General features: G+C 42.5%; 1 protein-coding gene across 2 annotated transcripts in view; it reads right to left on the bottom strand.

The window, feature by feature from the left end:
- The window catches only part of HCN1 (hyperpolarization activated cyclic nucleotide gated potassium channel 1), a 212,776-nt gene that overhangs the window by 14,018 nt on the left and 176,071 nt on the right, over window positions 1-22,687 (bottom strand). For both annotated transcript variants that reach the window (XM_083816272.1, XM_083816273.1), the window contains one exon: window positions 12,827-13,067. In XM_083816272.1, coding sequence (XP_083672398.1) covers window positions 12,827-13,067 — 241 coding nt within the window. The remainder of the gene's footprint in view (window positions 1-12,826; window positions 13,068-22,687) is intronic.

Below are 22,687 nucleotides of genomic sequence, written 5' to 3'. Positions count from 1 at the left end.
GAATGATTGAAATCAGAAAAAAATAGAATAATAGAATGATTAAAAAATTAAAAATTAGTTACACTATATTAATGAATTTGAAGAATTAGAACTATCATTTAGGTTCAAGACTATATTGTTTAGATAGTGGGGATTATTATTAGCATTATTATTAACGATATTGTTAAATATACATCCTAGTTACTGATAGTTAATGAAAATCCTAAAACCAAATACGATTCTACCTTACAGGGTTGCAGAGTAATTCATTTTCTTTCTAACTTCCTTAAAAAGTCCCATACACTTAAAAATAACATTCTGTCCAAATAGAGAGAAGCTCTTTTATCTGCATAGCATTTTCTACATAAAATGCAGCGTCAAAAGAACAACATAATGTAGCACAAGGAGTTATGTTATACCATGAGGAAAACATCCTCAAAATGACAGACTAGTCTGTGCCAAAAAGGACATTTCATTTTTATGGCCTCTTGCAAGCAGTGCTGTTAGAAAAATGGTCTATATTGTTCACCTGAAAAGTGTTTTATGAATGAGTTGGTATGGAGATCTGGACTCCCTTCAAGCATTTAATTGTGTACTTGCCATTAAGAATATGAATAATTGCACCTCAGGGAGGCTACTTATAATTCATTATGTATTTTGGTGCAGTGCTAGATTGGCATATGCATACTAGGACTAAATTCACCATTACCTTGAATAATGAGTAGCCATATGCAGTATTTTTGCAAAATGTAAAACTGTATCATATCATATTGTCCAGTTATAAAATAGAAGATACAAAGCAGTGAGCAGTCAGGCACTTTAACAACATTTTCTCTATTCATAATTAATATTATTCTGCAAATCCAAAGTAGCCTATCAAAAGGAGGTACCTAGAGTGTACCCAGAAAGAAAGTGACAAAATATAATCTAAAGTGACTCATCATTTCCCATGGTATTATTTTCCACTGCACTGGTCTAAAATATACTGACAGTTGCTGTTCTGAAATGGGGAAAAGGTCCACAAATAAAAGGTAGGTCAAAGTAGTTCTGTCTAATTGGAATTCTGGTAGCTGAAGCAAATGCAAGATACTATTGATAACAATTTAAACTGTGGAAGGATAACTGTTAAAACAGTATTAAACAACTGAAGCGAAATAAAATATTTTAAAAATATAAAGTATACCATAAACTACATGGACGTATGAGTGTTATAGAACTGAAAAAAAAAAGGAAAAAAAAAAAAAAAGAAACAATGCCTGAAGATATCTCCAAATTCTGTGGAGATAAGGATGAAAATCTGCTTTATATGTAATTTTGCTAAAATTACTGCTGGCAGTTATTTATATCTGACATTGAATAAATAAAATAAAACATGTATTTGTCTCTTATTACATTGCAAGAGGTAGATCATTATATATTGAAATTCACACACAACAACTCTCATACATGTATCAGGTATAATAAATCAACATGTATCATAAATGTAGTTTTAGAAAATCTTGTGTATTTCATCATGTTCAACATATCTGGAAGCTCATAGAAAAGAAAAATCTTTTAAAGCAATATGAGTTCTAGTCTACAAATTGACTTATTGATTACTCTAAGTGGTATAATACCACTGGGATCCTCAATGATGGATAAAACAAAATAAAGCAAAACAGAAAAAACGGCGTGGAGAGGGAACCACAACAGAACAGACACATCCCAAATTGGGTAGCATGAATTATCGCACACCTGCCTACTGGAATTAGGAAACTCCTTCCAACTGCAAACACAGTGAAAACCTCCATGGGGACGCCCAAACTAACATAATTCATAAATATATACCTACACATCCTACAGACTCAGTTTGGATTTTCCTAGCAATATCAACATTCCTTAAGCTTTAACACAGTATCTGTTAAAAACAGAAAAACGGGTTTATAGTTTCCTGGAGCATACATCTGGGTTGCTGAATGAAGGAAAGCCTGTATAAACACAGGTGGAAAAACAAATGGAGGAAAGAAAAGATAGCAGGAACACAAGGCTTATCTTTTGTCCTTTGAGGTTGAGCAGAATGTTGCCAGTGACTTCAGCAAGAGCGGGATGTGACCACTGTTAGTAATCAGTTCTTTATCCACCAGCAAGCAAGCAAATAAAGTAACAGCAGAGTTCTGAACGTGTTCACAGAAATCCTCTTTCAGATAGTTCTGCTGAGTATCAGTAGTTGGGTAGTGTTGGATTTATTCGTATTTTTCACTCTTTGTAGGCATGTCAGTCCCAATCTAAGACACCATTTAAGCAAAATGAGGTTCAGCACATGCTTAGGTGGATCAGGACTGCATGCCCAGAGTATCTGCTCTGATTGCATTGGGGTGGGCATCTGGAGGGGAATGGGACATCTTGAAATTCCTGCTCATCAACATGCTTTGCAGTAGCTGTGGGACAACTTTAACCTTTATGTTTGGAGGGGGAATATTCTGAATTATAAAATGGCAAAATGTTCCTTTTTGTCTTTGCTTCCCACACAGAAGCCTGCAGTCCATACCAGACTGTCAGTGAACACCAGCAGACTCCATGGCTGGGGCTAGGGATATGCAGAGAAGTAAAGGGTCTCAAGATACCAGGGAGAAAAAGTTTTTACTTATTTATTTATTTATTTATATTTTTATTTTTTCTCTTCCAGGAGGTAAGGAGATCTGTCAGAGACAGATCTTATTGTGACAGCTAAAAAAGCCCTAAGATTCACATGCAGAACCAACCAAGAAGAAGGAAGTCAACTGTTGGAAAGTAGCTCTTGTACTGTAACAAACTTCCATTTAGTTTACCATACTCCTGCAGGTTTGTTGTTATTAATCATGAGACCTTTATAAATCATCAACATGGACTGATGATCACATGGAGTGGCTGTGATATCATTTACTCCAGCAAAAATCAGAATTCACTTGTACCAGGGCTATTACACCAGTTTATACCAACATACATTGTTTTAATGTAAATTAGACTAGTATTAGGCTCATTAGATACATTAAAATAATATTTCTGCTCTGTAAAGCCTCAGTAAATGATGAACTATACTTCTCTATAAGTAAATGACTCATGTTCTTGTACCTCATCTGTAAACATTTAAATATCTTTACTTCTTAGCACCTTCATGTGTCTAGTGAGGAAGAAATGCACAATCTGTCCCATAACTCCTCCTAGCACGAAAAGGTCTTTGAGCAAATTCTAATACAATCATCTAATACACAGAGTAAAAGGTTCAGTAGGTCTGAAACCAGCAGTTTCCTCCATACCACTTACTACAGGGATTATATCATAAGTAGGGTTGAAATATTGAGGTGTTAAATAAGAGAGAAACACAAATACATACTGAGACAAAAAAAAAAAAAGTTAGGGAGGTTTCTCATTCCTTTCCTTGTAGATATTCAAAACCATGGACTAGATGCATCCCTCCTTCCCCCTCCCCCCCCTCAAAAAAAAAAAAGTTTTAAAAAAAAGTTAAAAAAATGTAGCAATTACAACATCTTCAAAATAATATCGCTTGCCTTTTTCAACTGCCTCCTGACTATTATTCTCCATTCCAGGAAGACTGAATGCAAATGTGTTCATCTCAAATTGAATTTAGTTGCAAACACATATGCAGTCAGGCTTCCCTACTTGCTGTTCAAAAGGGATAGGTGAAAATACCTTCCTGCTTTCTGTCCAGCTTCTGAAAAATGCTTCAGTCTTGTTCAAACATCATCATGCCCCTTACCTACCAATCTCATGGCCATGATGTTTCCATGAACTCATACTTTCTAAGTATTCTCTTTGCATTTCTTTACACCCCTTTCTACCTGACTCCTACCCACACAGTCTTCTCTATTGACCACTGTCTGGCTCCCCAGATTCTTCTGACCTCCACCATGTTTTCATCCTATTTGTTAACATAGCTCACCTCCTTCTGATCATCCACTCTCTCCTGACCATTTTCATTCATGTCTTACTGTCACTTCCCATTCTCTATAAGCAGCTAGAAGGAGACAACTATAATTTCCATTGAGGACAACCTTGTTTCCCCTTATACGAAAACTGTGTCAGTCTCAGTGGGAGAAGTTCCATTCTCTTTTATTTAGAAAGAGAAAAGACATATTTACTACTTTGCTGAAAGAAGCAGCAATCCTATCTCTAATAATGGGGAATAGAAAGTTATTTTAACAAACAGGAAAAAAGCACTGGAAGACATTGAAATCCACAGATATTTAGGAATAATGACTATGTCTATTTAGAATAACAGTATATGGTCATGGAGAATTCCATTAAACCAGGTAAAAAAGCAGTACTAAAGCCCCTGAAATTCTGCACTCATAATCACAGCTTACCTCATTTCACTGGCATAGAAATGATCATATAACTGAGCAATATATGCAAATTACTTTAACGCATTCCTCGTTGTCATATTCCTTTCCCTTCTCTAAAAACATACACAAATGTACCATGTGAGCTCAGGAATTCTAAGGACAGTCAAGAAATAAAATTACTATTTTTATTAAATGCTAGGAAAAGACAAATAGAAATGATTGTCCTGAATCTTTATGAAGCAGTCTTTCCACTCATCTACATCTGTTCAAGAAATAATTTATGGCAGTTTCTTTAAAACATTCCCTCCGTGGTCTTTACTGAAAGGTATGAAAGAACAAAGTCAACCTAAAACCACACCTTTTTTCTGAATATATTTACTATCTACTTTGTTATTCCAGGAATGTGACAACATTTTGTTGTTGTTTGTTTGTTTGTTTGTTGGTAAGTTGACTGGTTGACTGCATAACTGACAGTGCAGATGGGTGAGTATTTCTCACTTCACAGTATCACAGTATCACAGATTTCGAGGTTGGAAGAGACCTCAAGATCATCGAGTCCAACCTCCGACCTAACACTAAGTACTCCACTAAACCATATCGCTAAGCTCTACATCTAAACGTCTTTTAAAGACCTCCAGGGATGGTGACTCCACCACCTCCCTGGGCAGCCCATTCCAATGCTTAATAACCTTTTCGGTAAAGAAGTACTTCCTAACATCCAACCTAAAACTCCCCTGTCGCAACTTTCGCCCATTCCCCCTCGTCCTGTCACCAGGCACATAGGAGAACAGACCAACCCCCACCTCTTTACAGCCTCCTTTAAGGTAACTGTAGAGAGCGATAAGGTCGCCCCTGAGCCTCCTCTTCTCCAGGCTGAACAAGCCCAGCTCCCTCAGCCGCTCCTCGTAAGACTTGTTCTCCAGACCCCTCACCAGCTTGGTCGCCCTTCTCTGGACTCGCTCGAGCACGTCCATGTCCTTCCTGTAGCGAGGGGCCCAAAACTGAACACAGTACTCGAGGTGCGGCCTCACCAGAGCCGAGTACAGGGGCACAATCACTTCCCTAGACCTGCTGGCCACACTGCTTCTTATGCAGGCCAGGATGCTGTTGGCCTTCTTGGCCACCTGGGCACGCTGCTGGCTCATATTCAGCCGACTATCAACCAATACTCCCAGGTCCCTCTCGGCCAGGCAGCTTTCCAGCCACTCATCTCCCAGCCTGTAGCTCTGCTTGGGGTTGTTGCGCCCCAGGTGCAGGACCCGGCACTTGGCCTTGTTGAACTTCATACAGTCGACCTCAGCCCATCGCTCCAGCCTATCCAGATCCTCCTGCAGAGCCTTCCTGCCCTCGAGCAGATCGACACACGCACTTAGCTTGGTGTCATGTGCAAACTTACTGAGGGTGCACTGGACGCCCTCATCCAGATCATCGATAAAGATATTAAAGAGGACCGGCCCCAGTACCGAGCCCTGGGGGACACCACTAGTGACCAGCCTCCAACCAGATTTGACTCCATTCACCACAACTCTCTGGGCCCGGCTATCCAGCCAGTTTCTAACCCAGCGAAGCGTACGCCAGTCCAAGCCCCGAGCAGCCAGTTTCTTGAGGAGAATGTTGTGGGGAACTGTGTCAAAAGCCTTACTGAGGTCAAGGTAAACCACATCCACAGCCTTTCCCTCATCCACCAAGCGCGTCACTTGGTCATAGAAGGAGATCAGGTTCGTCAAGCAGGACCTGCCTTTCATAAACGCGTGCTGACTGGGCCTGATCGCCTGCTTGCCCTGCAAGTGCTGCGTGATGACCCTCAAGATAATCTGCTCCATGAGCTTTCCTGGCACTGAGGTCAAACTGACAGGCCTATAGTTCCCCGGGTCTGCCCTGCGGCCCTTCTTATAGATGGGCGTCACATTGGCTAGCCGCCAGTCAACTGGGACCTCCCCCGATAGCCAGGACTTCCGATAAATGATGGTAAGCGGCTCGGCCAGCTCCTCCGCCAGTTCGCTCAGTACCCTCGGGTGCATCCCATCCGGCCCCATCGACTTGCGCACATCCAAGCTCCGTAGCAGGTCACCAACCATTTCCTCATGGATAGCGAAGGCCACATCCTGCTCCCCATCCCCTTCCACCAGCTCAAGGCACTGGGTATCCAGAGAGCAACCGGTATTGCCACTAAAGACTGAGGCAAAGGCGGCATTAAGCACCTCAGCCTTTTCCTCATCCTTAGTAACTAGGTTTCCCCTCGCATCCAGTAAAGGATGGAGATTCTCCTTAGTCCTCCGTTTCGCGTTGATATATTTGTAAAAGGATTTTTTGTTGTCTTTAACGGCAGTAGCCAGGTTGAGCTCCAGATGAGCTTTGGACTTTCTAATTTTCTCCCTGCACAGCCTCGCTACATCCTTGTAGTCCTCCTCAGTGGCCCGCCCTTTTTTCCAAAGATTATAAACCCTCTTTTTTCTGCTAAGCACAAGCCGCAACTCTCTGTTGAGCCAGGCCGGTCTTCTTCCACGCTGGCTCGTCTTTGGACACATGGGGACGGACCGCTCCTTTGCCATCACGATTTCCTTCTTGAGGAGCGCCCAGCCTTCCTGGACTCCTCTGCCCTTCAGAACCGCCTCCCAAGGGACTCGGCCAACCAGCGTCCTGAGCAGCTCAAAGTCAGCCCTCCAGAAGTCCAATACAGCAGTTTTACTGGTCCCCTTCCTGGCCTCGCCAAGAATAGAGAACTCTACCATTTCGTGGTCACTCTGCCCAAGACAGTTTCTGACCACCACATCTCCCACCAGTCCTTCTCTGTTTGTGAAGAGAAGGTCTAGCGGGGCACCACCCCTGGTAGGTTCGCTGACCAGCTGCGTCAGGAAGCTATTTCCCACGCTCTCCAGAAACCTCCTAGACTGCTTTCTCTGTGCCGTGTTGTGTTTCCAGGATATGTCCGGGAAGTTGAAGTCCCCCACGAGGACAAGCGCCGACGATTTTGCAACTTCTGTCAGTTGCCTATAAAACTCCTCATCCGTCTCCTCATCCTGGTTCGGCGGTCTATAACAGACCCCGACCAGGAAGTTAGCCTTGCCGGCCTTCCCGCGGATCCTAACCCACAGGGATTCAACCTTATCATTCCCAGCCTGGAGTTCCACAACATCAACATCAAAAGATTCTCTAATGTAGAGAGCCACGCCACCACCCCCTCTGTGCTGCCTGTCCCTCCTGAAGAGCCGATAGCCAGGCATTGCAGCACTCCAGTCGTGGGAGCGGTCCCACCACGTCTCCGTGATGGCAACCAAGTCGTAGCCTGCCTGCTGCACGATGGCTTCCAGCTCCTCCTGTTTGTTACCCATGCTGCATGCATTAGTGTAGATGCACTTCAGCTGGGCCATCGCCTTCTTCCCCGGCCTAGCCATTGTTTCCCCCGGCACAGCTCCAACAAGCCTTGTTTGAGCCCCGTCCCCCTTCTTACCTAGTTTAAAGCGCTCTCTATGAGTCCCGCCAGCTCCTGGCCTAGGATCCGTTTTCTCCTTGGAGATAGGGACCCGTCTGGGGCCATCAGGCCGGGTGCCGAGTAAAGCTCCCCATGGTGAAAAAACCCAAAATTTCTGTGCTGGCACCAGCCTCTGAGCCACCTATTAACCACACGAGCTTTCCATGTCCTCTCCGTGCCTCTCCCTTCCCCCGTAGGGATGGACGAAAACAGCACCTGCACTCCCGCTCCCTCCACCAATCGTCCCAGCCCCCTATAGTCCTGTTTGATAGCCTTGAGGCTTCTCTTTTCAACATCGTCACTGCCAGCCTGGACTATCAAAAGCGGGTAATAGTCAGAGGGGCGAACCAGGTTTGGAAGCTTCCTGGTAATGTCTCTGACCCTGGCCCCAGGGAGGCAGCAGACTTCCCTATGTGTGGGGTCAGGCCGACAAATAGGGCCCTCCGTTCCCCTGAGGAGGGAGTCGCCCACAACAATCACCCTTCTTTCTTTCTTGGTGGAGGCAGTCCTGAGGCGTGGAGTCAACTTCCTCACCTCAGGCATCCTCCTGGGTAGGCTTCCTACCTCATCCTCACCCGCCGGTCTCTCTAGCTCCAGGGCCTCAAACCTATTGTTCAAGGGCACCTGGGAAGGCGGCGCCGGAAGGGGAGGGCATCTCCTGCGAGGTCGAGCAGGGACCTGTCTCCATTCCTCCTCAACTCGCAGGTCCCCTCCCTCTGCCCGATGGCGACAGGGCAGGGGGTCCACCCCTCTTTGGAGCGTCTCACCCTGGTCCCTCTCCCTCCGGTCCTGCAGGGAGTCGCTCCACCAGTCTATCTCCCGCTCGCACTCCCTGATATCCCTCAACCTCTGCACCTCCTCCTTGAGCTCCGCCACCATGCGGACCAGGTCGTCCACCTGCTCGCACCTCACGCAAGCAGTCTCTCTGCCTCCCGCCGATGGCAGCAAGAGGCTCAGACACTCCCCGCATCCGGAGACCTGAACTGCCGCATGTTTGGGCGGGCAGTCGGTCTGGGTGTGTACTGACTTCCTAGAGAAAGCACAGTGCCTGGTGGAGACCATTGCAGCCCAGCTGACGGGAGAGTGCCGTTGGAGGAGTTGTCCCTATGGGCGGGTGTGAGCGCTCCGCACTTCCTGCCCTTCCTGCCCGCCCTGCCAGCGCTAACTGCCTCGCTAACTGCCGCGTCACTCCCCCCGTGTCACTCCCTGTTTGCCGGCCCTGGTCGCCGCGCTCCTGGTCGCTCGTGCTCCCTAAGGGCTGCCTTTGAACGGCCAGGGGGAGGAGCTGTCGCTGACGCTGCTGGCTCCGCCTACGCCTCGTCAGCCTCCCTCACGAGGGCTGCCGGTGCCTGGCGGCTCCCTCACGTAGGCTCGATGCCCGAAAAATAGCCCTGCCTGTCCCGATCCCGCGCTCCGCTGCAGCACGCGTCTGCCCCGGAGCCGGTCGCCTCGGCACTTATTCCCTTATGCATGTTTAATATATTCCATCAGAAGTGTGGTGGTGGGAAGGGTACAGGGATACAAATACAAGGGATAGGAATAGTACCAGACATTACTTTCACATTAATTGGAGTAGATAGGTGGGATGAAAATAAGTGATCACAAATGAGACCTTTCCCAGGTCCTTATTCCCTTTCCCTCTCCTCTCCTCTCCTCTCCTCTCCTCTCCTCTCCTCTCCTCTCCTCTCCTCTCCTCTCCTCTCCTCTCCTCTCCTCTCCTCTCCTCTCCTCTCCTCTCCTCTCCTCTCCTCTCCTCTCCTCTCCTCTCCTCTCCTCTCCTCTCCTCTCCTCTCCTCTCCTCTCCTCTCCTCTCCTCTCCTCTCCTCTCCTCTCCTCTCCTCTCCTCTCCTCTCCTCTCCTCTCCTCTCCTCTCCTCTCCTCTCCTCTCCTCTCCTCTCCTCTCCTCTCCTCTCCTCTCCTCTCCTCTCCTCTCCTCTCCTCTCCTCTCCTCTCCTCTCCTCTCCTCTCCTCTCCTCTCCTCTCCTCTCCTCTCCTCTCCTCTCCTCTCCTCTCCCCTCCCCTCCCCTCCCCTCCCCTCCCCTCCCCTCCCCTCCCCTCCCCTCCCCTCCCCTCCCCTCCCCTCCCCTCCCCTCCTCTCCTCTCCTCTCCTCTCCTCTCCTCTCCTCTCCTCTCCTCTCCTCTCCTCTCCTCTCCTCTCCTCTCCTCTCCCCTCCCATCCCCTCCCCTCCCCTCCCCTCCCCTCCCCTCCTCTCCTCGAGTCTCCTCTCCTCTCCTCTCCTCGAGTCTCCTCTCCTCTCCTCGAGTCTCCTCTCCTCTCCTCTCCTCTCCTCTCCTCTCCTCTCCTCTCCTCTCCTCTCCTCTCCTCTCCTCTCCTCTCCTCTCCTCTCCTCTCCTCTCCTCTCCTCTCCTCTCCTCTCCTCTCCTCTCCTCTCCTCTCCTCTCCTCTCCTCTCCTCGAGTCTCCTCTCCTCTCCTCGAGTCTCCTCTCCTCTCCTCGAGTCTCCTCTCCTCTCCTCTCCTCTCCTCTCCTCTCCTCTCCTCTCCTCTCCTCTCCTCTCCTCTCCTCTCCTCTCCTCTCCTCTCCTCTCCTCTCCTCTCCTCTCCTCTCCTCTCCTCTCCTCTCCTCTCCTCTCCTCTCCTCTCCTCTCCTCTCCTCTCCTCTCCTCTCCTCTCCTCTCCTCTCCTCTCCTCGAGTCTCCTCTCCTCTCCTCGAGTCTCCTCTCCTCTCCTCGAGTCTCCTCTCCTCTCCTGTCTCCTCTCCTCGAGTCTCCTCTCCTCGAGTCTCCTCTCCTCGAGTCTCCTCTTCTCGAGTCTCTTCTCCTCGAGTCTCCTGTCCTCGAGTCTCCTCAAGTCTCCTCTCCTCGAGTCTCCTCTCCTCGAGTCTCCTCGAGTCTCCTCTCCTCTCCTCGAGTCTCCTCTCCTCAAGTCTCCTCGAGTCTCCTCTCCTCTCCTCGAGTCTCCTCTCCTCTCCTCGAGTCTCCTCTCCTCGAGTCTCCTCTCCTCTCCTCTCCTCGAGTCTCCTCTCCTCTCCTCTCCTGTCTCCTCTCCTCGAGTCTCCTCTCCTCGAGTCTCCTCTCCTCGAGTCTCCTCTTCTCGAGTCTCTTCTCCTCGAGTCTCCTGTCCTCGAGTCTCCTCAAGTCTCCTCTCCTCGAGTCTCCTCTCCTCGAGTCTCCTCGAGTCTCCTCTCCTCTCCTCGAGTCTCCTCTCCTCAAGTCTCCTCGAGTCTCCTCTCGTCTCCTCTCCTCGAGTCTCCTCTCCTCGAGTCTCCTCGAGTCTCCTCTCCTCTCCTCGAGTCTCCTCTCCTCAAGTCTCCTCGAGTCTCCTCTCGTCTCCTCTCCTCGAGTCTCCTCTTCTCGAGTCTCCTCTGCTCTCCTCTCCTCGAGTCTCCTCTCCTCAAGTCTCCTCTCCTCTCCTCATTCTATCCAGCAGCAGCTATTATTTCACATTTGTCCCAGCAGCTGTTAGGGTTCAGATTCACTTGCCCCCATTTTTTTAACCCTTGCCTCATCCTAGCTGTGCTTTGGTATGCAGTGTAATAAGTTCTTGAGGTGTTTGGATAGTGCAAACAGCTTATTTTTTGTCTGTATTCCTGCTAAGAAGGGTAGAGGATGAACTGGATGAGCTAAAGAGTCATTTGCACTGCAACAGCAGGCTGACAGTTATGTAAAATACTTCCATGTGCAATCTCTTCTGATCCTCTGCTGGTTCAGAGGAGTATTATGGCCAGATTCAGCACACAGGCTCTTGCAAACTCGTTTTCCTAAACTGGGGCACTGCTAAGCATAGAGAAGACCAAGACCAAGGTTGCTCTGTTTCTTCACCCTCACTCAGCATTTACCTTTTCTTTCTCCTTAATCTCCTCTCTTTGACATCTATGGTTTAAGCCCATGGGATAAGCACAGAACTGCTTTACTGAAGTGCTTCCACAAATACTGGTACAAATCACCTTGCAAAGGCTACTGCAGGGTGACACAGCCTGCTGGCCCCCTCAGTAGGAGTTGCTTTAGCATATTATTCTAAAATGGGATTAGTTAAGTAATTCTACAGCCCAATTCAAACACTGAGCCCAAATCACTTTTCTAAGCTTTCCACTTCTGTATACCAGCTAAATGCCACTGATTAGGCTTTCAATTCAACATTTTCTGAAAGGTTTTTGACTCAGTTCCCAGATGATTCATGGGATTCATCAGAAATTTAATACAATAACCAACTAACTGTAATGGTCATGGGCAGCAGTGGTATGCACAAATGTTCAATCAGCTTCTGGAAACCAGACTTTTCTCTACTCTAAGAAACAGACACCTATTTTATTATACAAAGAAAATTTAAAGCCACAAGGAACAAAATTTTCATACTGATTGATTAGTATATGTTAAAAAATATGCTTTCATCCAAATAGAAATATTCAGAAGCCTTCATTTAAATGAATATCTATTTTTCATTAGGATTACCAAATGAATTTAACTTGGATTAAAATTCATGTCTGTTTTTTATTAATATGCATTTGTTAGACATCTATCTAGTCAAACAGGAAGTCCAGTTTCTCATATTTTATACTGGAAGGCTAATCAATATTGCATGCTAAAATTCAGTGAAAAAGCACTAATAACAGCCTGAAATATTCATGAAGGACAGCAAAATCTCATAATAATATGATCATTTATCAACTGTCTATTTTTCTGGTTTTTACAGTGATTTTTACCTTTTAGAAATACTTTACATTTATGACTAATATTTTCTATTCCCTTTTAAAGAAGATGAATCCTGTTATTTTACCTTTAAATATCTAGAAAATTACTATGCAAATTATTATCTTCATTGAAATACTGTCAATTAAATAACAGTGCTCTTCATTCAAAATCACTTCAAATTCAGGAAGGTCATTCTGTATCTTCAGTAGCTATCCTTGCAACAGTAAACAGACTATGAATGTATTATTCAGGAATACTTTGCGTGTACTTCCCTGAAACTGGAATTGTCTAGGCAAAAGATACTCAATAGACTTATTCTGATGTCTCTGTATGTCTGATATCAAATATGGTTGATGCTAGTACTTTCACTCCGATATTATCATTAATTTTTGTCCTACTCACCTCCAAAGTAAGAGCCATCTGTCAACTTCAGCTCCTTGTTGGATTTGGTGATGACACCAGCAACACCATGCTGAATGAAATACATCTTTTTACCTACAGCCCCTTCTCGGATAATATAATCTCCAGGTTGGAACACCTCAAATCGCAGTTTGCTTAGCATGGCAGTCACAAAATTTGGGTCTGCGTTTGCAAAAAGGGGCATTGTAGCAACCAGCTTCCGACAATTGAAGTTGACAATCTCCTAAATGGAAAGGAAACATAATGATAAAAACAATGAGCAAATATATACATCATAATGGGTATTGAAAAAACTTTGTTTTCTTCATTAAAAAACTTTTTTATGGTCTTATTGGACACTTCTGTTTTTCTTACTATAACTAATTTTTAATCTTTTCATTACATTTTCATCTATTCCTAGTGAAGTGATGGAGACAATAGTCCAGTACCAATTCTTATTACTCTTTATTACAAATGTTGTCTTCAAGTGATTTTTTTGATGATATCTTCCTTGACTTTTAAAGGGTAAAAGATAGGGTAGAAAGATAAAACTTACATAGGAATTACACAACAAGACTGGCAACAAAATTAGCTGCTGAAATAACTTTATTAAGTGATAACGTTATGCAACCAAACGTTTAGCCCTGTGTTCGCCAATATTACACCAGTAATATCTCTGATTTTAAGAACTGTACTGGTAGTAATAGATGCACACTACAGTTAGCTGAAGAAGTAGCTGAAATCAATAATAAAATTTCTTCCCTATAATTTAATTCATCTTATAAACACAGAGGCATACACTTCTACTGTTCAAAAAAATGCATATACAACAGAACCTTTAAATGTGGAAAGTGCTACTGTTTCCCTAAGACTACTACACGCCTGTGGTGGGCTGTTTCCCACCAAGAATGCTTATATTCACACAGCCAACAATGAGCACTTTACATGAGAACGTATCAAAAAGCTATGTGTCCTACTTGCTTTAAATCAAAACCCAGATAATTCCTCATAAAATTTCAAGCTATTTTTTGCAAGCCTTATTTGTCTTAGGAAAATGAACACGGTCAGTTATACAGATTTAAACAGTGTATTGAACTGGGACTAATCAGTATCACATGTGAAGAAGGGCTTAGGCAGGCAACTACTGAATTAGCAACCTAGACATGACAGGAAGAGCATGTATAATTATCCATACACAAATGCACAGATAAGAAATAAAATAAGCACACGACCAGCAGTCACCTATCTGCTTTAGAAAGCTAAATATTGCATGTCAATGGAGAACCCCTAGCATTTCTTAACACCAAGCAAAGCCTTCATGATTGATGTAAGGAGACCTGCCAGTGCTCTCATCCTTGACTCAACTCTTGTTGCTCTTTCAATCTTCTAAGCATCTGCTACTTCATACTTCCATCTCACATGGAAGCCTGATCTCTGGGCAGCAAGCTCAGATATTCTTGTCCAAGTACAGACAAAATTTCCTCTCACCCCAATCTTTTGATATCCTGCTTGTAGACACGATGGAAAAGTTCAGCTTTTTCCATAGTATAAGAATCAAAACCATAGCAGGTTCTTCAAATCATCTTGCATCTGGGAAGGAGATGGGGATCTCCTTTTGAATGGTTGCTGAGGCAGTTAAGAGGCATGGGCATCTCTGAGATCACTCAGAGTAAAGACACAACCACATTTACCAAAGAAATTACATCCTTTCAGAATAAATCCAGTGGAACTTGGAAAAATACTGTGAAGCAAAAATTCTCACCAGATACTGGGAATAAATGAAGTTGTTATCTCCAGCAATATCTTACTTTTCATTAAAAAAAAAAAAAAGAAAAACAAAAAGAAAAAAACAGGAAAAAACAAACAAACAAAAAAAACGGGAAAAGTTACTTCCTCATGCTATTCCTAGGATAGACTTCTGACAATCCCATGAGAAAGTGTCATTATATAATGGCAAATTAGAAATAGAAGAATCTGAGAAAGAAAAAAAAAAGAACACTACAAGGAGCAGTACAGTGATTCTCTTTAACCTCCATTTCAATAGCATCACATCTCTATACTTAGACACACACTAAATATTCCTTTTATACTTTTTTTTTTCTTCTGGAATGCGTCAAGGACATATACAAATTATATAATTAACATTTCATACAGATTTAATTCAGAATTACTGGGTTTAAGATAGAGTGAATGAAGAGTAAGATGCCACATCTTTGAAGTCAATCACTAAACCCCAACTGAATTCAGTGGGGATGTGATTCCACTAAGAACATTCCATCTGAGAATTATTTATGAGCAATGGAAACAGAACAACAATCCCCTTTCACTTTTCATTGTACTGCCTCTCTCTTTAGTCTCTCTGTTTGCCATAGCTCCCCTTCTTAAGAGTGCTTTAACACACTTGAACCACTGCACCACGTATGGGCTCCACGACTAATCATAAACGACACTATCTACTCAAAAAACATCAAAATCAGAGATAAAAAAAAAAATATTTTGTAATTTTAAAAAATAGTCTGCTTGTAAAAGCACCTGGAAAATTAGATGTAAGGTGTTGTTTGTTTGAATCTGAAAATATCACGTAACAGCACCGCAAGGTGTAAACTACCAGACAGATGTCACTGGCATTCAATATCAGTGAATCCTGCTGAGTCATTACGTCATAAGGAGTAATCCCAGACCACCTGTTCAAGTATATGCTGTATTATATAATAAATATCAAAAAAAAAAAAAAAAGATCCAAGCACAATGTCTTTCCAAGGAATAAGGAAAAGCCTGTTCTTTTCATCTAAGTAGGTAATAAGGAATCTCATTTCTCAGTAAAGCTGCAGTCACTGCTTCCCTGGCAAGTTTAAGTTATTCTCTGCTCACAGTGCTCACAGTATGGTGGCATCATGTGAGGAGTCCCAGACTACATTCTCTGGTCTGTATGAAACTGCCAAACTGCAGTCTTGGCTGATTCTAGAAAGCTGTAAATAACTATTACTTTTCTTGCTTTACTCAGGGACATTTCAGTAGACTTGCCACTTGTTTTCTGTTTCTGAAAGAGAATAGCTCTGTCTTGCATGTTTGGGAGATAGAGAAAGGAAATTATTAAATAAAGCAAAAATTGACTTGATACAGAAGATGGTGGGAGTAGTGAAGCACAGAAGGGGCTGGGAGAGTGAAAAGTCTGACTATGGTCATTATCAGAAAGAAAGAAACAGAACTAGATGGAACAGTACTAGGAAAGAGAGAACAGGAATAAAACAAAAGGAAGAAACACAAAGGATCTAGAAGAAGGGGGAAAAAAGGAGTCTGGAAGGCCGATTTTGAAAAAGAAACTGAAAATCCTGAAAAAGTGAGAGAAGGGCATCTACAAGTACTTCGGTGGCAAAAGGAAGACTAGGGAAAATGGGGGCCCTCTCCTGAAGGAAACAGGAGACCTGGTTACCTGGGACAGTGGGAAGGCTGAGGTACTGAATGAATTCTTTGGCTCAGTCTTTAACAGCAAGACTGGCCTTCAGGAATCCCAGGTTCCAGAGGCAAGGCCAGCAAAGATGTATCTGGAAGAGGATCAGGTCAGGGAATACTTAAGCAAACTGGACATTCACAAGTCCATTGGCCCTGATGGGATGCACCCATGAGTGCTGAGGGAGCTGGCAGATATGATTGTGATGCCATGCTCTGATCTTTGCTCAACTGTGGTAACTGAGAGAAGTGCCTGAAGACTGGAGGAAAGCAAATGTCACTCGTATCTCCAAAAAGGTCAGGAAGAATGACCCAGGGAACTACAGGACTCTTAGCCTCACCTCAGTCTCTGGGAAGGTAATGGAATGGCTAATCCTGGAAACCATTTCCAGGCACATAAAGGAGAAGAAAATCATATGAAGTAGTCAACATAGGTTCAAAGAAGTGAAGTCATGCCTGACCAACCTGACAAGCTTTTACAATGAAGTGACCAGCCTGATGGCTGAGAGGGAAAGAGTGGATATTGTCTTCCTGGACTTCAGTAAGGCCTTTTACACTGTCCCAATGTAAAAGCTCAAGGCACCAGTACATGCTGAGGACCACCTTGGTGAAAAGTGGCTCTGCTGAAAAGGGGGGTCCAGGTGGACACCAAGTTGAATATAAGTCAACAATGAGCCCTTGCTGCTAAGAAGGTTAACGGTATTCTTGGCTGCATTAGGCAAAGTATCAGCAGCAGGTCAAGAGGGATGACCCTTCCAATCTGCTGAGCACTGGTGAGGTCACACCTGGAGTATTGTGTCCACTTCTGGACTCCCCAGTGCAAGATAGAGCTAGACACTCTGGAAAGAGTCCAATGGAGGGCTACCAAGGTAACTGAGGGACTGGAGCATTTCTCCAATTAGGAGAGAGTTGGGACTGCTCAGTGTAGAGAATAGGCTCAAGGGGGATTTCATCAATATCTGAACAGACTGAACAGAGGGTGCAAAGAGGATGGAGCCATGTTCTTTTCAGTGGTGCTCAGTGTCAGGACAAGAAGAAATGGTCACAAACTGGAACCTCAAGAGGATTTGTATAAATATCAGGAAGCCCTTCTTCACTGGGTGGGTGAAGGAGCCCTGGCACAGGTTGCCCAGAGAGGTTGTGGAATACCGCAAATATTGAAAAGCCGTCTGGATGGGTTTCTGGGCAGCCTGCCCAAGGTATCCCAGTTTAAGCAGGGGGATTGGACCAGATGACCTCCAGAGGTCCATTCCAACCTTAACCATTTTGTAATTCTGTGATATACAGAAAAAAGAAGAAAAGTGTTAAGTAATGTACCCTCATAGATTCATGACTTGATATAGACAGAGGGGAGAATTAAGGACTACATGGGTCTTCTGAAAAGAGCCAACCAAGCCTAATAGGAAATGATTTCATTTCTTCTTGGGACACACAGCAAAACACCCCCTTGTTGCAGGATTTTCACCTTTGGAAACTCATTTCCTCTTATGGCTCCATCTTCTGCACACATTTCTCTCTTGATATATAATCTATATAATCTGTATATATCCATGCATACAGACAGTTTATCTGCTCAGTCTGAGTTGCCTAATGAAGGTACCAACATAACTACAAAACCACCCTGCTGTGGTAATTTCAGCTGTTACATCCTAGTAATGCATTCGTTTTGTTGATTAGTTCTCTGTGAAAGTTTATGCTAAAGTACCAACTTTCCTTATTTAAGATGTTAGAAGGTGGAAAATTACTGAGGAAGAAAGAAATATATCATTTTTAAGTGCTTTGTTTTTCTGTAAAGTGTTCTTTTATTTAAATATGAGATCATTCAGAACAAGTAAAATACATTTCTGTGAGTCTTAATCACAGGCCATGCTGTAATTTCAGATTCTTGTATATTACTTCAAATATCATCTTGGAGAGAAAGAAGCAGTAAAGATTATGAAAGCATCTTATGTAATTCAGAAGGCATCAAGAGAAACAGTGCTGTGTTTTAAAACAAAGGTAACTAAAAAAAAAAAAAAACCTGCCATAAAAATCTTTCACACATTTTTGATTTATTTCTTTGGAGTCAGATTGGAACCAGATTATACTCCACAATATATCTTTATTAGAAGAAAGAATAATTGTTTTCTCTTTTATGTTTTCTCCATGACAAGAAAATAACAAATGAAAACTTTAGGAAAAGTTTAAGAACATTTTATGTGGCTAACGTGGTTAAAGGGGAAGAGTGCTTCAGACGCACATGGAGCAAGTGTTGATCTCATTCAGGTATTGGTCTCTGTTACAAAAGAACTAAATTCGAGGTGCAATGGTCTGCTTTATACTAGAGATTGCTTAGGTAATTGCACTGGCTCCTGCTGCTTTATATTGTAGTAGTCTTATTACTTGTCCTGGCCTTTCTGGACATTTTTTGAAACTCATATTAAGTCATAAGATATTATCATTTGCTTGGGTTCAATATTTCTGTGCAATTGGTCCAATACATCTTGAGATGTCACATTTAGAGAGGCTGCTATGGAAATGTCCTAGTTGTGAATGGGACACAATGGTGGCCTACTTCTCTGATGGTATCAGGTAGAATTTTTAGGACTTTTTCCCAGGAGAAGACTTCTAAAGACTTTTAGATAGAGGCAGTGCTTTTAGTTAGACTGACTGGGAAAAGCTGTTGCTAAAATAAATAAATAAATAAAGTTCTTTTATGTCAAAAGTTTTATGTCTGAAAGGTTGTTTGCTTTTTAGTTTCCATCCACTAACTGTGTCTTTCCTATGTGGAGGCCGCTGAAGTCTTTCTATGGCTACACTGAGGTATTGCTTAGTTTCATTAGGTGAGTTTTACACATTATCGTAAAAATCTAGTGTACAGCTTTAACAATGTAATTTTTTCTTCTGAATATCTCTCTTTTATACTCTGCTTTAAAGGAGTAAGAAACTAAAGCAGTCCTAATTTCCCCACCATGGAAAGGAAAAAGTCACCGTACTGAGAAAGCTACTTTTTCTTTCTCACATGAAGAAAATTACTGAGCAAGTGATTGAGGGAGAACTATGGGAAAAGCATGATGCTTAGGAATTTGGGGCTATATTAGGATGTTGTAAATATGTAAGCTGGGTCTTAAGAATTCATATTCTGTATGTGTTCATAATTACCTGTAATTTTTTTTAACCTGTTGGCCAATTATATTCAACTTTGGCAGAAAGGAGGCATCTCACAGACATTAAATTCTCACACATTTTATGACAGCAGGCAATAAGGTTGAATAGAATTGGTACCCCACTGAGGGAATGACTACATTATTAGTCACATAGCTCACATGTTAAATGTCAGAAAATCTACATGTGACAATAGGATGCAACATTCTTTATTTCTGTTATACCTGAAATTTTTCAAATTGCTTTGACTCATTGTGGTTAATTATTTATATAGAGGGCTTCCCTGAAAAATAAATTTTGCTCAGAGGCTTCCATATAAGCGAAAATAACTATCTGATCTCCAGGGCAAAGACAATCAAGATGATCTTGGTTACCTTGAAAACCACTGGACAGCCTGCAATTTCCAAACCCCTCAGATCCCCAAGCCCTCCAACATACCTGTATACAGGTTTTGCAGATGCAAGTTTTTTTTTTTTGTTTGTTTGTTTGTTTTCTCAACCAGCTGAAAGATGAGCTTTAGGCATGCCAAAAGAAGGGAGAAATAAATATGCTTTCCAGCCAAACATTGAAAGAAATCCCCTGCTTGGATCTGCCAGGACTGAGTTGAAGCAGGTGCAGGTGCTTTTTTTTTTTTTTTTTTCTTTTCCTGTCTGACTCTGTTCACCTCATTTTAAGATAAGCCAGCCTTAAAAAGTGCATATGGTAGCTAGTATTGCTGTCTCCTAAGAGGAAGCAATCTTTTTTATGCATTTGCAAACAACGGGGATATAGGTTTGACCAATTATACTTTCTTGGCTTCTTTGATTAGATGTTGGCTTTCTGCATACTTTTCTATCATTACCTTGTTGCTTTGTTGTGTTTTTCTTTCTCAGCTCCTTGTATGCATTTTTTATGCCTCAGAATTATTATTGTATTAAATTCAAATGCAGACATGATAATCCTTTTGAGAGTATATGGTTCAACAATACCCCCAATAAAGTCAGTTTGGTGAAAGTTATCCATCTTTTTTTCCCAGCTTGTTAATTGATTTAATTGAACTTAAGGGAGACCAATTCTGTGCATCTCATGCTTTTATTCTCTAGATCTTCTATTATATTGAAAAGATTAAAGATGAGTAAAAGAAAGAAGGAAAGAAAGAAGAAAGATGTTCTCTCTCTATCCTTTCATTCACTAAACAGTCCACTCATTCCTAAACTGACTTACTTTTTAAGTGAATTTAGCTGTAATCTTCTTCAGTGTTCTGAAATGTTCTATGCCTTTTAATTTTGGTTTCCAGCTGGGTGCAATGCATCAAAAGGAGAACAGAGGTACAGCAATGTTTTAAGGTAATCTGTAGTTGTGGGATAGCTGGTCTAACTTTAAAAGCCTGGAAAGTCCTGATAAGTACTGAGATAAGTACATAAAGTTTGATTCAGTTGACCAGTTCCTAGTTCTTGAAGGCTTTTTCCCTCCCCATTTGTAGTGCTAAGAGTGACAATTGCTGAAAAAATTTCCTGAGTGCTTCTAGACGAAAACAACCCCCAGTTCATTACAGAAGGTAATATAAAATTAATGCTGTACAGTAACAGCAGTTGCTATAGAGACTGTCCCCTTTTATTAATTGAATAAATAAACTGAAATTTATGAATGTATTTAACAATTAATATTTCAGTTTTCTGTCCAAGAATAACCAAATCTCTTCATTCTCATTCATGTCTCTTTGTGTGTTATACTCACTAATACTATAATATTTACTAAAATATGTCCAATATATTGGGCAGGTGACATTTAAGACCAAAGTCTTAGCTCAGTAAGGCATTTTAAATATTTAAGTTGTCCTATTATGTCAGTGAGCCTACAAATTTAAACATATGTATTGTCAAATTGTGACAGAAAGAGAATTCCAAGAGATGTGAAGTTTATAAAATCCTATCTGTATTTTTCTATAACAGGAACTTGGGTTACCACTTGGAAGAGTGGTGTAAATTACTCATTACATTTCTTGTACAAATGAATGAAGCAAACCTCAAATCTTTCTAAAATAATGATTAAGAAACAGGAGAAAGTTTTGTTGTTGTTAATAATTACAAAACTCTTCCTAGTCTGCTTGCTTACAAGTTAATACTTATTATAGTGTTGCTTTTCCAGTCCCTTTTTCCATTTGGTAACCTGATGATTCTGGAAACCATATTAATCCTTGTATTTTTGTACTGAACATACAGTGATGCCACTTTGCTAACACTAATCAATTGTAATTGACCTTGTATGTGATCTGTGTGGCAGCTACTTTTTTTTTTTTTCCCCCTACTATATCATTAATGGGGGGGGGGGGGGGGGCCTCAAATGCTACATGTAGCTCTTCTGAATAAACTGTATTTCTTATATTCACCAAATGCAATGAGATTTCACTTAATTGCTGGCATAAAAGTGTTTTGTTTCAGTAAAGTGCTGGAAAGTATGTTGCTATTCTCAGGACAGTGATTGATTCACCTGATTGCAAGGAAGAGTATCTGTGTACAAGAGAAAGAAGGAAGAACAGTGCAAGAGAGAAAATGGAGAGTGGAATTTCACAAAGGCAGCCAGAGCTATACTTACATTTGTGTGACTTATTAGGTAAAATGTGTTGATTTGGGTATTTTGTTGTGTAAAATATTTGTTGGAATGCAGAAAAGCATGTGATGGCTGAACAATACATCTTGTCTCACTGAAGCAAGAAGGACTTTGAAGAAAATAACTTGTAGATGAAGGCAGAGAGGAAAAATCTGTGTTTGAAGCTAGCAGGGGTCTGCCTAGGAGCTAAAACAAAGTATTGAAACAAAGTATTGAACTTGGTGGCAGAAAAAACTCAACATGCCTTAGGAGAAATAGAAAGTTACATCCTGGAGATATATCTGTGTGTTGACTATTTCTGATCTGCTCTTGTTTAGTCAAGTGCAGAAATTTGATGTCAGGAATACTTCCCCTGCGAATTTGGTATGAGCTCCAGAACGGGCAAGAAATTCCTTCTGCAATCCTATCCCTCCTTTCTTGCCCTCTCTTTCGTCCTCCAGTCTCCTGTGCACCACAACCCGAATGGCCAGAACAAATGAGTCAGACAAAGAGGTAGTTTGCAAGAGAACTTGTTTTACCCACACCTTCTGTATACAGCCTAGCCAACACAGTAACAACAACAACCAGGAAAACAGTTATTTAAAAATCAGTGGCGGTTTGTTCACTGAGTTATTTTGAAGCTCTCCAAGAGGTCTGGATCAGAAATACTGATATATTGTTAATTGCTAGGTTAACAGTTAT

Source organism: Anser anser (assembly GCF_964211835.1).
Source record: "Anser anser genome assembly, chromosome: Z".
NCBI classification, from domain to species: Eukaryota; Metazoa; Chordata; class Aves; order Anseriformes; family Anatidae; genus Anser; species Anser anser.
The sequence above is the reverse complement of the archived record's forward strand: the minus strand, read 5'-3'. Positions and strand labels throughout refer to the sequence as shown.